This window comes from Dipodomys spectabilis, unplaced genomic scaffold (assembly GCF_019054845.1).
Source record: "Dipodomys spectabilis isolate Male_0828 unplaced genomic scaffold, ASM1905484v1 ptg000017l, whole genome shotgun sequence".
In the NCBI taxonomy this organism is placed as follows: Eukaryota; Metazoa; Chordata; class Mammalia; order Rodentia; family Heteromyidae; genus Dipodomys; species Dipodomys spectabilis.
Window position 1 is genome coordinate 5,727,070 of NW_024870694.1, and position 17,824 is coordinate 5,744,893.

At 35.4% G+C, this 17,824-nt stretch overlaps 1 protein-coding gene across 6 annotated transcripts in view; it reads left to right on the forward strand.

The window, feature by feature from the left end:
- Nucleotides 1-17,824, forward strand: part of Stxbp5l (syntaxin binding protein 5L) — a 179,963-nt gene that overhangs the window by 62,393 nt on the left and 99,746 nt on the right. For all 6 annotated transcript variants that reach the window (XM_042668305.1, XM_042668311.1, XM_042668310.1 and 3 more), the window contains exons 6-7: nucleotides 11,314-11,448; nucleotides 13,648-13,711. In XM_042668305.1, the coding sequence (XP_042524239.1) occupies nucleotides 11,314-11,448; nucleotides 13,648-13,711 (199 nt within the window). The remainder of the gene's footprint in view (nucleotides 1-11,313; nucleotides 11,449-13,647; nucleotides 13,712-17,824) is intronic.

Here is a 17,824-nt window from a genome sequence, read left to right on the forward strand (position 1 = left end):
GAGGGTAAACTTAGCCTGTATATATCAGAAAATGAAAGAAAAGCATGCTTTAGCTTTGGAAAGCGCTTATAGTTTTCAGGTAAGAATTATTAACAAATGCATATATGAGTTGTAACTATAAATTGTGTGTTATGGTGATTTTACAGATAAGTTACATATTTTCTTGTTGTTACTTTTATTTTTACCTTTTGTCAGTATTGGAATTTGAACTGTGGATGTATGCTTGCTACATGTCCACAGCCCTTTTGGCTTTAGTTACTTTTCAAATAGGGTCTCACATTTTCTCCCAGACTATCCTGGACTGAGATCCTTCTATTTATACTTCCTACACAGCTGGAATGTCTGCCATGAACTACCAAGCTAGGCTTGGTAATTGAGATGAGGTCTTACTAACTTGTTGCCAATTTGGCTTCCAGCTGCTATCCTCTTAGTCTCTTCAAGTATTTGAGATTACAAGTATTCACTACTATGCCTGGGGCACACTGTGTCTGATATTATTTTATTTGAATTTAAAGTGAATAATATACAATGAATGGCAAAAATTCATTTTGAAAATTTAAACTAATAAATTTTCTTTATTTAGAGAAACATGCAAAGTCATTAGAGAAAATACAAAAGAAGAAAAGTTTTATGTTTTGCCTTTTTTTTTTTTGTCCTGGGGCTTGAACTCAGGGCCTAGGCACTATCCCTGAGCTTCTTCTGCTCAAGACCAGCACTCTGCCACTTGAGCCACAGCCACTTCTGACCTTTTCTGTTTATGTAGTGAGGAATTGAACCCAGGATTTCATGCATGCTAGGCAAGCACTCTATCACTAAGCTAACTTCTCAGCCCTGTTAAACCTTTTACAACATATTTTCCTGATGTTTGAAAAAGAGACCCTGAAAAAAAAAAATTTTGTTGTGTTCCCGAGCCTTGAACTCAGGGCCTGATGCTGTTCTTGAGCTTTTGTGCTTAAGGTACTCTTCTACTTGAGCCATAGATCCATTTCTGGCTGTTGGGTGATAAATTGGAGATAAGATGCTAATGGACTTTCCCTGCCCCCACTGGCTTCCAACCATAATCCTCAGATCTCAGCCTCCTAAGTAAGTAGAATTATAGACATGAGAAATCAGTATTCAGCTAGAGGCCCTGAATTTTTATTTTGTACTAGGCCTTGCAATTTACTTTTTTATAGGATTCTTGGAATTTGTATGTAAATAAGCATTTCATCTAAAAATAGAAATATTTTTCTAGTCTGTGTCTTATTTCCTGTCATACCTTAATACATTGGCTAGATCATGTTACACAAGAGTGGCAAGAAATCAACTTCTTTGTTTTGCTTTAATTTTAGGGTAAAAGCATTAACTTACTGAAGTTAATTGATAATACATTTTTGTAGATGCTCTTGATCAAGATGAAGAAATGTCCATTTTCTAGTTTTTGAGTCATTAAAATTGTTGATATTTTATCAGTTTTATTTGAAGCCTTACCTTTACCCTTCTTTATATTGTAGCATAATTTTTCTTATGTAACTATTCTTCAAACCATACCTTCATAACCTTAAAAAGCACATGGTATTTGCCTTAACTCTCAAACAAATTTAAAAGCTTACTAGAATAGTATATTATATTTACTAATTTAAATTCAATTTGTTACTTTGCTTATTTCTTGATTCTCCAGACTTACTACTTTTATCATTTCATTTCTCTTTAAAATAATTCCTCCAGTCATCCTGTGTGTGTGTGTGTGTGTGTGTGTGTGTGTGTGTGTGTGTGTGTGCGTGCGCACGTGTGCACATGCGCGTGCATTTGTGTGCACTGGGGCTGGAACCCGTTGTCAGGGTTCTATCCCTTATCTTTTTCATTAAAGATTGGTACTCTTCCCTCTGAACCAATGATCAATTTCCAGATATTTTTGATGGCTAATTGGAAATAAGAATCTCAAGAACTTTTCTGTAGGGGTTTGCTTTGAATGGTGATCCTCAGATTTTATAGGTATGATCCATATATAGCCATTTTATTGGGTAGTTCCATTCGTCACATGGTTTTGGGATTTCCTTAATTAACAAGGACATTTTTAAAAATTATTTTATTGCAAAGATGCTGTGCATAGGGGTTACAATTATATGAGTAAGGTAGTTAGTGCATTTCTTGTCAAACATTGTTACCCCCTCCTTGGTTTTTTCCTACTATCTCTTCCCTCCTTCACCTCCCCCTCCTACCTCTCCCCCCTGAAGTCGTAAAGTTCATTTCCAATATAGTGTCTTGTGAGTATCATTGTTGTAGTGGGTCATCCTGTGTCCAACAAGGACATTTCTAAAGTACGTTTTTATTTTTTTTAATTTAATTTTATTGTCAAGGTGATGTGCAGAGTACATTTTATTGTCAAGATGATGTATAGTTACCTACATATGGTACTGAGTACATTTCTTGTTGAACTTGTTACCCCCCTCCTTTTTCTCCCATTTACCCTGCCCTACTCTCCTCCCACACAAGTTGTACAGTTCACTTCCAACATATTGTCTTGTATCTTATTCTTACTGAGTACAGAGTGTTGATTTGAGAGACTACACATGTGGCTATAGTCAAGGGCACCCAAGAAATAAGTTTGAGACTGTGAGTTCAAATGCCAGTACTGCCAAAAAGAAATAAAGAATACTGCGTTGATACCCTCCTTTGTCAGCATTTGAAAGATGTATATTACTAAATTTTGGCTACCATGATTTCAGTTAAGAATATCATTGTCTTTCAAATGTTCCATCTTAGCAAGCAATCATTTTTTACCACATTCTTGCAAGAATTTTTTCTTCATTTTTCATTTTCAGATGTATCTTGGATTTTTTGTGTATGTGGGGATGGAGAAGCTTGTCCTATTTGTGGTTCACTTGCCTTTCTTCATGGCTTTTTAAGAAATTTGGGATCAGTTTTCAGAAATGATCACCATCACCACTATTTCTCTTAGGACTGGTTCAGTCTAACATGTTTTCTTTTCTTTTAGGATCTTATTATATGTTGTTATTCTCTGGCTCCCTAAGACACTGTAATTAATTTACCTTTTTCAAATACAGTTTCTGTTTTTTTGTTTAGATTGAGTAATATATTTTTCTCTTTTTTTCTGGTGCTGGTCATAGGCATTTAATTTAGGGCCTGAGTGTTTTCTCTTGAGCATTTGTGTTTAAAACTAAAGCTCTACCACTTGAGTCACAGCTGCATTTCTGGATTTTGGGGTACTTAATTGGTTTCTTTTTTTTTTTGTCGGTCATGGGGCCTGAACTCTGGGCCTGGGCACTGTCTCTTGGTTCTTCAGCTGTAGAATAATGCTCTACCACTTGAGCCTCAGCCCCACTTTCGGCTTTTTCTGCTTATGTGGTGCTAAGGAATCGAACCCAGGGCCTCATGCATGCAAGGCAAGCACTCTACCACTGAGCCACTGTCCCAGCCCCTGGGGCACTTAGTTGGAGATAGAAGTCTCACAAACTTTCCTTCCTGGGCTGGCTTTGAACCAGGATCCTAAGATCTCAGTCTCCTGAGTAGCTCTGATTACAGGAATGGCCAGTCAGCGCCCTGCTCATATATTGGGTAATATCTTTGGATCTTAAAAGTGTACTGGTTGTATTTTCTGTTGACTTCACATGGGATGTGATCCCATCCTATAATCTTTTGAGTGTTTTTGTTATTTTTTTTCAGTTTGTATAATTTACTTTTTTTACTGAGATATTTTTCTTTGTTTCAAGATGGTTTAGAATAGCTCAGTGAAGCACTTTTCTAGTTGTTCCTTAAAAATCTTTTCTCTGGAAATTCTAAAATAGGTTCTTTCAGTGTTGGTGTGATCAGTAATATTTGGTTATATCCTAGAATGTTTGGGTATATTTGGTAGATTAGATCTTATTTAATCTTCCTTTTAAGATCTCTGTTTTAGTTGTAGCCTGCAGTTCTTGGTAAGGTTGAAATTTAGCTTTTGCGAAATCTCCTCTACCCTGACTTGGCACTTCTTTGTGAAAAATGAAGCACCAATTCGTAGCACTGAAATTTGATGGTTTTGTCATAATTGACCTGAGATTATAGATTTTTAGGATGATCACAAAGGTAAAATGTCAAGCATGGCTTGAGTTGTAGAGTACAAGGTTCTGAGTTTAAAATCCAGTAGCCAGAAGTTATTTTCCACACATCAATGCAAGAGTATACACTATTAGTATTTTTAATCTTTTATACTGATTATATTGCTGGAAGAGGTAATGTTTTTCAGTTTATTCCATTATAAAATTACTCTTTCATCTCATTCAGTTTATTTTGAAGGGAAGTTACTATACACATCTGTGTTTAGAGTGGAGATTTGTATACCACCTCTTTAAGAGCAGATTATGTGCATGACATACTAGAACTTTTACAATGAGTATTTGTCTTTTTCCCTTTTATTTATTCATTCATTAGCTAATTAGTATGGAATCACAAAATCTTATTTTATGTATTGAGGTATAGTCCATTTCTAGTTAATTTTGTGCATCATATTAATGAAGTTCCTTCAGCAAAAAGTACTAATAGGAGATATAAATATTTATATGAACATGTATACAATTCCCAATTTATGATAAACATACAATTTTTTTGGCTTTACAATGGTGCAAAAGCAATGCACATTCAGTGAAAACTGCACTTCAAATTTTTAATTTTGATCTTTTCCCAGGCTAGCGATACTCTCTTGTGATGCTGGGCAGCAGCAGCGAGCTACAGCTTCCAGCCAGCCATATGATCACGAGGGTAAACACTGATTAAATACATTTTTGACTTATTGATATTTTCAACTTATGATGGGTTTGTTGGGATGTAACTCAATCATAAGCCAAGGAGCATTGGTATATACACATAGCTCCCCCATTCGCGCTCTCTTGTGCACTCAGGCATGTGCATGTGCGTGCACATGCACACACTCTCTCACACACACACACATACACACACAGACAGAAGGAAATTCTAGAAATTTTCTAAGCAAGATCTGATCCAAAGAAGCTAGGTGTAATTAACACCAATCTGAAGGGATTAATATACAGTGGAAAATTACAAATCAAATCAAACCATCATGTTAGGTATTATCAAGTATGCATATTGCTAGGTCTGTTTCTCTAGAGCAGTGAGCAATAAATTAGATTTGGAGTGTGACCAAAAATATAAAACAAGATTTTATTATTTCATATTGATTGATTGATCAAATGAATGAATGAATAAATAAAATCTAGGTCTGAAGGCTGGGAAGATGAAATGAGATGTATCATCATTGAGGCAGATAGGAATCAGAAGTGGTAAATTCTACCTTCTTTCACCTTTGGTTCTGTTTAAGTCTTCAAAGATTGGGATGTGTCCATTCACATTAGGGAAGACAAATCCATTGAGTCTACAGATTAAAATTCTAGTCTTATCCTAGAGCATCCTCACAGATAAAAGTAGAAATAATGTTTAATTTGGGTACCACCCACATGGCCAGTTAAACTGACTCAGTCATCAGGTTCATTGTTCTAATTTTGCTCATTGGGAGCTCTGATTTCAGGTGGTTGTTTGTCCCTTTAGCATACATTCACCAGTATAGGCTTTTTTTTCTTAATAGCATCTTCTCATTTTTTTATATGATGACATATTCCAGGCTCTTCTTATGTGTTTCCTGTCCCAATCCTAGAACCAGCAAGTTCTTTAATTTCATTTTATTATATTAGAAACACTAAAAGCCAAGTGTTTATTGTTAAGTGCATTATAATTGCTTATAAACCCACTCATTTACCACATCAAAGATGTATGTCTATCTGTAAATATTTACTGATATAACTATTTATATTCATAATAAGCAGAATATGAGTTCATCCCAATGCCTCCTGAATATGATTTATTACCATATCTACATTTTACCTTTTCTGCTTCTCTGTAAATTTTCATTCCAACAAAAGAAACCTGCCCACTCCATCATCCATTTGCTTAATTTTTCAACCTTCACATTCTTATTTCAGAATCAGAATTGTTGATTTATGTACTAATGAGAAATTACTTTACTAGAGTTTAGTATTTATATGAAATCCTTTTGTTTTTAGTATTAGACTGTACTCATATCCAAAATAACTTATGTCCCTATATTTTCCCATTATTCCTTTCACTGAAGTTATTTTATAAATTTATAATAGATTTAAATTATCCTACAACATTCTTTCTATTTTCTTGAATCCTCTACTTATAAATTATTTTTAAACGATTGCATACATTAACATTCACCTTCATTCTAATCTTTATTTTGTGTGTATGCTGCTGAAACTTGAAGTCACATCTTCACATTTATTAGGCAGGTACTCTGCCATTTAAGCCATTCTTCCAGCTTTTTATCTTTAGTTAATTTTTAGATAGAGTGTCCTGTTTTTCTTCAGGGATGGTCTCAGAATGCAATCCTTCTTCGTTTTCCTCCCAATAGCTCAAACCACCACCATGCCTGGCTTATTGGTTCAAATGAGATCTCACTAACTTTTATCCCAGCTGGTATCATATCATGATCCTACCTTAATTTACCTCCTGAGTAGATAAGATTAAGGTGTATGCCACCATACTTGGCCTTTTTAAAATTTCGACCTGCGTATTTTTATTCATCAATACAATTTGTAAGTATAATTTACTATCTTAAAATTCTATTCTTTATTTAGCTTCTTCCTTCTTCATATATCTTGAGAAAAACTCTTTGTGATGTTTTTCTATAGTGAGAATGTATTTGCAATAAACTTTGCATACTATTCGGCCTTTTTTAAAAAAAGTTAATCGTTATTATAAAGGTCATGTACAGAGGGGTTACAGTTATGTAACTCAGGACAATGATACTTCTTGCCTTTCTCTATCCCAATTTTTCCCTCCCATCTCCACCCACAAGTTGTATAGTCTATTTTCAACATAGTTTCTAGTGAATACCACTGCTGCATTAGTTCACCTTTTGTCCCTCTATTTCTGTGGCCCCCTTTCCCCTCCCAAAGACAGAAAAAGGAGCAAACAATACAAAAAGAAATGCTTTCTATGGTGAGATGGATTTGCAATAAACCCTGCATGCTTTTTTTGGTGTTATTTTGTAGTGGTGTTGGAATTAGAACTTAGGATTTTGTGCTTGGTAGGCAGGTGCTCTACCACTCGGGCTCCTTTTTGTGTTGGTTATTTTTAAAATAGTGCCTCACTTTATTCCCTGGTCAGCCTAAGCTGTGATCCTTCTACTTAGGCTTCCCACAGTTTCTGGAAATCACAGTTTCTGGAAATCTGCTGCACTGTGGCCAGTCATTTGTTTCCCCTGTAGCTGGGATAACAGGCAAGTACTACTGCCTCCTGCCATTGGTTGAGAATAGGGTCCCAAGAATTTCTTCTGGCCACAAACAATGATTCCATGATCTCTGTGTCCTATATTGCTATGATTACAGGTTTGAGTTACCATTCAGAGCAACTTCCTGTGTTTTATTTTTATTAACATGTTTGTGACATGTACCCATCTTCTTAGGTCAGTACAACTACAAAATTTAGAGCCCCTTCTGTAGCCTCATTATGTAGCTTTTAGAATTCCATTTTTATTTATCTTTTGATAAATCTTTTGATTTATCTTTTTATTTAGCTTTGTATCTTTTATCCTTTTTTGCTTCTTTGTATCTCATTTAAGCACTTGCTGCAGACATTTTATTATATATGAACAATTTATAACCATCTATAGTTGTATTTTACCAGTTCGAATGAAATACAAAGGTATTTCCTTTATTTACATCCCTTTACCTATTTATATTCAATTTCTTCCCATGCAATTTTTTTGTCAGTCATGGAGCATAAACTGTGGGCCTGGGCACTGTCCCTCAGCTCTTCAGCTCAAGGCTAGCGCTCTACCACTTGAGCCATAGTGCCACTTCTGGCCTTTTCGGTTGTGTTAAAATCATTGTATGATTTGCTGAGTGTTTTCTTGCCTTTGAGTTTGTAAAAATATGGCTCCTGAAAAGCAAATGGTGCTTAAAAAGCACAGTAAAAGTGAATATGCTCAATTTAAGTGTTAAAGTAAAAATTTTAGATTTGTTGAAAGATAGTATTTTTGTTGAAGTTGGGTGTTTATATGGGAAATATAAATAATTCATAAACAGTACAATACTGAAGTCTCTGTTTCCTGAGCATTTGTGGGTTTCCTAATTGGCAGTCTCCTTTGAACACTATACCATCAAATATGAAGGGTTAACTCTATATCTGAAAGATATTTTTGCCACATATAGAATTGTGAGTTGACAGATACTTTTCTTTAAGCACTTGAATATCATCTTAGTTCCTTTTGTTCTGATGAGAATTTGTTCTCTTCCCACCCACCCCCATAAGTGAAAGTATTGTTTTTCTGTTTTGCCTTTTTTTTTTCTATATTTTTGATTTTGCCCAGTTTTTGCATCCTTTAGCTTACATCTTTTATTAATTTAGATTCGATTTTGGATATTTTTTCTTTGACTAAATTTTTAATTCTGACATTTTACATTTAAATCTGGTTGGGCATTTTAGAGTATTTTGTTAATGAGATTCTAGGCCATATGTAAACAATTCTTCAGTGAGTTTTGACATTTTACTGGCAAGAGAGCAAATGTTACTTGCTACTGATATATGTGTTTGAAGTTAGGATTCCTCAATTGGAATCAATGACCCCTGACAAAGGATGGATACTCTTTATTACTAAGTGGTGTGAGATTTGTGGCTCCCCATAGGCCTCCATGTTTATCACCCTTAACAAAAATTATAGGAATATTTTATTACTGCTCCTCACTTGGCCTCTGTGATCTAGTTCTCTCACTGAGAAAATTGAAATATTCTCAAAATTTAAATGAAGTTAGAAAACATTATTTCTATTTTTATAGTAAGAATAAGAAAATAAACTTCTCTGAATAGTCTCTACAGAAATTATTATAGTTTTCATTGTAGAACTGACAGGAAGCTATTTTGTCTAATTATTTTTAAATTTCAAGTCTTAAAAGGTTCATATACAAATGGAAGTTTTCTATAAGTAAGTGAAAATGCTCTTTTGTTGTTTTGTGTTTGTCCTAATAATCTTGATTATGTACAATTTTTCCTCCTGGGCCTCAACACCCCAGAATCTGATGATTTTTGGGGGGGGGGGGTCTGGGCCTGAACTCTGGGCCTGGGTGCTGTCCCTCAGCTCTTCAGCTCAAGACTAGCGCTCTACCACTTGAGCCACAGCGCCACTTCCGGCTTTTTTCTTTTTGCTTATGTGGCGCTGAGGAATCGAACCCAGGGCCTCATGCATGCAAGGCAAGTGCTCTACTACTGAGCCACCTTCCCAGCCCTGATGATGTTTTATGTAAACTGTAGAACCTCTGAGAATTGGGAAGAGTCTGTAAATCATTTATTGAAAGTACTTATGTAAGAACAGGGTAAGAATATCTTACAAATTTGAATAACTTAATTTTAAAGAACTCTAGTCCTTGAAAATGTAATTCTTGTTTATCCAAATTTGCTTCTTTGTAACTTCCTTATCCACTGATCATATTTTATTGTCTGTAATTATAAAAAATGTCTGATCTTTCTTTCAAAGAAAGATTATTCAAATTGCTAATAAATGAAATTATTTCTCAATTTCATATCAATAATAATTTAGATTGAATTGGAAATTGATCCTTCCTTGCTTAGAAATATGACTATCAAGTTATTTTCTGTGAAACATTATTTAATATCACTTAGGGACAGCAATTCTTTTTTTTTTTTTTTGTCGGTCGTGGGGCTTGAACTCTGGGCTTGGGCATAGGCTATCCCTCAGCTCTTCAGCTCAAGGTGAGCACTCTACTGCTTGAACCACATCACTACTTCCAGTTTTTTTTTCTAGTGGTTTATTGGAGATAAGAGTCTCATGGGCTTTCCTGCCCCGGCTGGCTTTGAACCATGATCCTCAGATCTCAGCCTCCTGAAAGCTAGAATTACAGTCGTGAGGCACCGGCACCCCGCTAGGGACAGCAATTTTTGATTTCATGTTTTAATCAAAATTGTCCAGCATCATAGAGATTACATATTAATTATATCATCAGCTGCCTCTTTAATTGCTTATGTTATAACAGGCATTTTGGTGGTTGGATATAGCAGGGTGCTTTTAGCATGGTACTTTGAAGAGATAATATTTAATTCAGAGAAGTATGTATTGAAAACAATAAGTGAACTGGATAGAGAGTATAAATTGGACATGCTGAATGTTCACTATTCATTCAGTCTTAAATAGATTTTTCTACTTTGGAGACAGAGATTTGGAGGGGTACAGTTTGAGGGCAGATTCAAGGTGTTAGTGAGACTCACCATCTCCGAATGGTGACACATAAATGTAAATACACCTACATTGGAGGTATTGGTAGGAGACTGTGGTGCAAGGTTGGCCTAGGACAAAAGCTTAAAGACCCTATCTGAAAAATAAAGTATAAAAAGGGCTATGAGTTTGGCCAGTGACAGTTTCAAATCCTAGTACTGTCAAAAAATAAAACAAAACCTTTTTATAATTTGTTTTTTTCTGTTACTGGAATTCAAACCAAAGGCTTTGTGTTTACTAGGCTTGATTGCTTGGCTAACATTCTAACTCTTGAGCCATGCATCTAGCCTAGCTATTTGCCAGTTATTTTGGAGATGGAGCCTCATTGGCTTTTCTATCTAGGCTGGCTTCAAATAGCAATCCTCTGGATCTCAGCTTCTGAGTAGCTCAGATTGTAGGCATGAGCCACTGGCACTTGGTTAATTTACATGTTTATATATTTTATTCTTATGTAAGTTACAAAGTACAATCATGTTGTAAATTTATTTATGTTCTTTAAAAAATTACTCTGTCCACATCATGTCAGAATTTTGTTCAGCTCTTTTAACTCCTCAAGTAGATTCTATGAAATATAATTATGATTCAATAACAATAACAAGTTCTGAAAAGAGATTAACTGTAAACTTGTTTTTCATTTTTTGTTGGTTGTGGGGCTTGAACTTAGGACCTGGGATTTTGTGCTCAAGGCTAGTACTCTGCTACTTAGAGCCACAGCTCTGGTGGTTAATTGGAGATAAATAACAATAATACAGGGTAGATTTTAAAAAAAACTGCAAGCAAAGATTTAGAAAGATTTTACTATACAGAATTGATAAAGATTGGAGGAGATAAATATGTTTAACTTGAGTTATACAATATATACTTATAATGATTATCATCCTTAATGGCATACCTTCTTATTAATAACTTATTGTTTATATAGCTATCACTACATCTGAGTATAAGTGTAAGGAAAATATACTGAACAGATGGAAATTTAGATATTTTCATTGTAATTTTCTTTCTTTCAGAATTACTTACTGTCATCTACCTTTCCAGAGTAAATGGCTCTATGTTGGCACAGAAAGAGGAAATACTCATATTGTAAATATTGAATCTTTCATTCTTTCTGGATATGTTATCATGTGGAACAAGGCAATTGAACTGTAAGTTTGAACTTGTAAATTCTTTTACTAGCTTAAGTATTTTATGTAGTTGTGTAATGTGTATTGAATTTCTCTGTTGGTAATTTGTAATTAATTTGATGATATTAGGCTAAAACAAAACCATAAATATTTTTAAAAGTAGATATGATAAGGAGATATGATACTATGTGTTTATTTTACTGCTAATAATTTGGATTTATATAAACTCAGATAATAAAATTGGATAATTATACAAGTTATACAGGTAGACTCATTGCAACAATGAGATGTACAAGTCGTTATGTCGAAAATGAACTTTACAACTTTGGTGGGGGGCAGGAGGAGAAGAGGCTTGGGTGGAGGGGGCTAGGGGAGGATGGGAATGATTGGGAAGGGGAAACAAAGGAAGAGGCTACAATGATTGATAAGAAATGTACTCATTATCTTGCCCATGTAATTGTAACCCCTCTGTACAGTATTTTCACAATAAAAAAAGTTATACATGGAACTCATTTCACTGTTTTATGATCAACCTTAGTATGATCCATTTTAGTGGGATTGGATTTATTATTTATTTTGTGCTGGTTCTGAGGCTTGAAATCAAATCCTGGATGTGTTCCTAAGCTGTTTTTACTCATGGCTAGTGCTCTATTGCTTGAGCCACACCTCTACTTCTGGTCTTTTGGTGATTAAGATGGATATAAGAGTCTCATATACATTCCTACCTGGGCTGGCTTTTCACAATGATCTTCAGATCTCAGCCTTCTGAGTAGGATTAGAGGTTTGGGATTGGAATTTTTTTCAATATAAAAATCTTGAGCAGTACATATACCTTTTCATAGCTTTTTTTCCCCCTTGCTTCACTAAAATGCTGTTTTGGGTTCAAATAGAAGGGATTTATTAATCTCTTTCATGTGAAATGTACAGCATTTTTGGATATGTGCTTGAGGCTCATTATCACTTTATTTTTTGCACTAATATTTAAGTTTTTACTAATGTGAAATGTTAAGTTTTCCAATTATGCAATGCCATCTTGAAAGAAAACCTGTGGCTTGATACTGATCTACTCTGTGGACATGAAAACAAGGAACAGGAGAAAGTCACAGACTTTGGGAACACCCTCCCATAGTGTCTGGATGAAAGATGATCATAATGAGACCCATTAAAAATATATTTTTTAAAAGGTGAATGGTGAAAGGGGATTAAAAAACAATAATAGATGGAATGATTATTATCAAAGTACATTATATGCATATGTAGGACTACCACATGAGCAGTCCTTTTTACAATTAATATTTCATTTTTTTAAAAATTTTATTGTCAAGTAATGTACAGAGGGGTTAAAGTTATATACATAAGGTAGTGAATACAGAGAAAACCAGGCCGGGCGTTGATGTCTCATGCCTGTTATCCTATCTACTAAGCAGGCTGAGGTCTGAGAATTTTGGTTCAAAGCCAGTTCAGGCAGAAAAGTTTGTGTGACTCTTCTCTCCAAAAAGAAGTGGAGGTATTCCTCAACTGGTGGACTTCAGCTTTAATTTGAAAAAGCTTATGTCTCAGTACTAGTACATAAAAAATCCAAATAAGGAAAAATTAATAATGACCTTTAGGAATTTGGCTTGGGAAACTGTTTATATTGATGGAAATTAGTGAAAGAAACCAGGAGTTTGAATACTGGAGTAAAATAATAAATTCGAGTATTTTAGGAATGTTTAGTTATTGATATTTATGACATTCTGTTAATTTGATACGGGAGGATATAGAATGTATGAGTCTGAAGTAAGAGAGATCAGAATTTACATGGTTGTTGAAACCATGAGAATGGATTAAATTGGCCATGAAGAATGTTTAAAAATGAGGTAGGAAACTAGTAGTCAGTGCATCAATTCTGATTCATAGATGTTTTCTTAACCAACTAAGTCTTTACATTTATTCTGCATTGTTAAATTGCAATATGAAAAATTGTGTAGATTTGAAATAAAGCTTGAATTTTCTATCCAAATTTGGATAACACATGCTGAAATTATCCTACTGTAGCATTCTTGCAAATCAGTTATCAACTAAATCTGAATAACAATTCTACTGTAGTTCAAAAAGAAAACTCAGAAATCAAATTAACAAGAGCTTAAGTTTGGAATATAGGGAGTTTATTCTAATATGATTTTAATGTCTTTGAGTAGGTATTTTAGTTTTTACTTACTATTTTGTATTGATTTACAGGTCAACTAAAACTCATCCAGGTCCAGTTGTACATTTAAGTGATAGCCCAAGAGATGAAGGGAAAGTGAGTATTATGCTACTGTTATTCTTGCTTTCATTCTTCCTAAACAAGTTGCATCTTTCTATTATTTTATATCTAACATTTAGTTCATAGCATTTAGTGTTACCTTAAAATTAGTATTTGTTGACTAGATGAAGGAGCAGTGAATGAATGAATGAATGATTCTAATAATGGTCAGTAGTTTTCAGTTTTAGGTTTTAGTTTTAAGTCTTAAGTTTTACTTTAAGCTTTTTTAAAATCTCAGGCATATCAGTGTTAGTTGACTTCATACACTACAGCTTCCTGAAGTTGACTAGCTGTGCCCAGCATCTCTGGTATGTCAGGGTTAATTAACTTCTCACACTACATCTTCTGAATTTGACTAGCTATGCTCAGCTCCTCATTAATTCTGGGTTTTGAAGGTATGCCACAACATAAGGTGCACAATCTGGTTTCTCTAACAGTTGCCAAGGGGTCAAGTAATGCGACTAAAGTGAGGAGAGAAAACTTTAACTGTTGTCAGACAAGAGATAAGGAATAAATTCTTCCTATATTCATCCCACTGGGATGTTCCAAGTCATGTTTTTATCCACATAAACTGTTAGAACTATGCTATATACTGATGAAATACCTGCTAAATGACTGTGGTTGCTTCTTCCCATAAATTAATGGTTAGCATAATAATGACTCTTCTTGCTTTTTATTTCTTGGATTTACTTCTCTTTCCCTTCAGTTGCAACCTTGAGTTTGTACTTTTCTATGAAAGATTAGCATGTAAGCTTGCCTCAGTCTTTTTTTTTTTTTTTTGGTCTGTCGTGGGTCTTGAACTCTGGGCTTAGGAGCTGTCCCTCAGCTCTTCAGTTCAAGCTCTATCACTTGAGCCATAGCTTCACTTCCAGTTTTCTGGTGGTTAATTGGAGATAAGAGTCTCATGGACTTTTCTGCCCGAGCTGGCTTGGAATCCCGATCCTCAGGTCTCAGCCTCTTGAGTAGCTAGGATTACAGGCATGAGTCACCGGCACCCAGCTCTTGCCTCAGTCTTTTATCAGCAGGACTCTGGTTAAGATAATAATCATGATTGGTCTAGATCAGGGACAAGAAGTACAGTCCATGACACTATTTCCTATTTATTTTAAATGATTTATTAGAACACCACCATTTTCATTCATTAATATAGTATGCCAGAAGTCAAACCCAGGTTTCATTGGGCTAAAAGCAAGATATTGGTGGGATTTCATTCCTTCAGGTAACTAGAAAAGAATATGATTTGTTTCAGAGGATCCATATATTCTTGACTTGAAGCTTCTTTTCCTCATTTCTAAAGCCCATTTTTCATTCATCTTTGCAGTCTCTTTGTGACATCTTAAAAACATTCTGTACTCTTGGGCAGGGAGTGACTTAGTGGAAGCATATATGAAGCCCTGGGTTCTATTCCTCAGTACCACATAAACAGAAAAAGCCGAAAGTAGCACTGTGGCTCAAGTCGTAGAGTGCTAGCCTTGAGCAAAAGAAGCTCAGGGACAGTGCCCAGGCTAGCCTTGAACAAAAGAAGCTCAGGGACAGTGCTCAGGCCCTGAGTTCAAGCCCCAGGACTGGCAAAAACAAAAACAAACAAAAAACCCATTCTATACTTTTAAGGATTCATGCTTAATTTGGGCCAATCTGGATATTGTAGGACCCTCCTTCTCTATAAACATACAAACCTTAATTATATATGAAAAAATCTTTGTATAACATAGAGACTATTTTGTGTGTCTTTGGTTCTGGGGATTAAATCTAGAGCTTTGTGCATGTTAAGCACATGCTGTACCACTGAACTATTTTTGTAGCCCATTAGAAACACACTTGAATGTTTTCTGGACTAGGGTGTTGGCATTTGGGGGGAGTTCTTTATTTTGCCCATTAACTAATGGGCAGAGTGCCCATTAATCACTCTAAGGACCCTTTAAGATACCATTAAAATAATTCTTAAGGTCAGGGGCCGGTGGAATCCTAGCTACCTAAAAGGAAGAAATCAAGAGAACCCCAGTTCGAGGCCATTGTTAGCAAAAAGTTTATAAGGTCTCATCTCAACTCAATAGCTAGAGCATGCCTATCATCACCAGATACAGAAGCAACTGCTTCCACAGCTCTGGAGGCAGAATTTTGAAACCAAGGTGTTGATTGGACCCTGCTTCTTTTGAGGCCTTTGGGAAAATACTTTCCTTTCTTCCACCTCAGATATTCCTTGACTTGTGGCCACAGAGCCCTAGTCTTTGCCATCATCTATGACCACTTTTACTGTGACTCTCTATCCTCTCTACTTTCTTTTCTAATAAGGAAAGCAGTAATTGAATTTAGCCTTGGATTCACTCTAAATCAAGATTGATTTCATCCAATATTTTAAACTAATTAGAACAAAAGACCCTCTTTTCAAACAAGGTGACATTCTGACTTTCTAAATAGACATGATTTTTTAAAAATACTCTTCAGCTACTACAGCTGTGCTAGAGAAATTTATATAACTAAATCCTGAGAATTCCCATAAAATTCCTGAACCTTCCAGACTAGTAATTTTACTATTTTTGAGGAAAAACAGGTTCTCTTCTCTGAGAGACTCTGTACTGATCTCACTGTAGATAAATATCTTGCATTTTTGATAGGTACATTTTTTAAATCATTACCTCATGCCAATAGCTAGAATCAGATGTCAGATCTCAGTATAACCTAACATAGAAATGTAAGTCTTGTCAGGCACTGGTAGCTCATGCCTGTAATCCAAACTATTCAGGAGGCTCAGATTTGAGGATTGTGGTTTGAATTCAGCCTTGGGCAGGAAAGTCTACGAAATTTTTATCTCCAATTAACTACCAAAAAACACAGAAGTAGAGTCGTGGCTCAAATGGTAGGACACTATTCTTGAGCGCAAAGCTCAGGGACAGCACCCAGGGCCTGAATTCAAACCTCAGGATCCATGGAAGGAAAGGAGGCAGGGAAGGAGGGAGGGAGGAAATTAAGAAAGAAAGGAAACATATGTTTTACTCTACATGTGAAGAATAAACTACATATGAAAGAAATAAAATACTCAAGAAAGGAAGGAAACATCAGTTTCACTCTATAAAGAATAAACTACATATAAAAGAAATAGAATACTCATCAACGGAATCAAGGACTTGTCTAATTCTGTCAGTTACCAAGGGAATGTGTTGGGGGTGTTTTTTAATGGCTTAAACTTGGGTACTTCATAGAGGAGAGTTCCTTACATAGGGCACTCATCTGTGACTTGGGATTTAGTGCTTTGTCAAGGACACTTGGATCTGGCTCCAGTAATTTACTGAGACTATCTCTTTGAAACTTTGACTTAACAAAGATATATTGTCAATTGTTGCTACCTGCAAACAGCACAACAGGATACCAGAGCTTAAGAAATGAGAGGGGACAGGAGAGGGAGGATAGGAAAGGGGACACCAGAGGGTCCAGCACTCACTGGCTTCTGAACCCCAAGTTCCAGTTAACAAGCTTGTTTAGTTCAGTACATCTGAGGTGACTACAGGTAGGTGCAGAAATTAGGGTATCAATCTGTCTTTTGGTTACATCCATCAACGTGAGAAATAGTTTGTATACGTAGTACTAATTGACTCCCTTATTGTTAGAGAGTAGAGGGAAGTGATAAACATTTAAACATAACACAGAATTCATCCAAGGACTCAAGCTTTTAGTGTGCAAACAGCTCTAAGTTAAGCATATTAAGGGTACCAATTTATGCATTTGTCTTGCCTTGTCCATTTGACCTTTCCAGGATTCAGTTCTCAGCCTTCTGAGTACTGTCAAGGCACATTCCAACCTCTTAATCCTTTTCTGGTCTCACAGCTCAGCTCCAGGACTCCTTACAGTCAATAGAGATATCAAGGCCTTTTAATGTAGTATTAAAGTAGGAGTCAGAGGGACAGGAAGTTAAGAATGTTAAAAATGAATATCCTCTGTATACTGGGATAAGTTGCTTACTATGCTCCTCAGGAGGCTTCGATGTACACTGTCTTTATTTAGTTCTAATAAGGAATTCTTAGGAAAGGCAAATAACATTTGAGAATCTGGGCTTTTGTTGGCAGTAGAAGATGATGGCAGAAAGTCAGTCTTCATAATATCTATGATTATTAA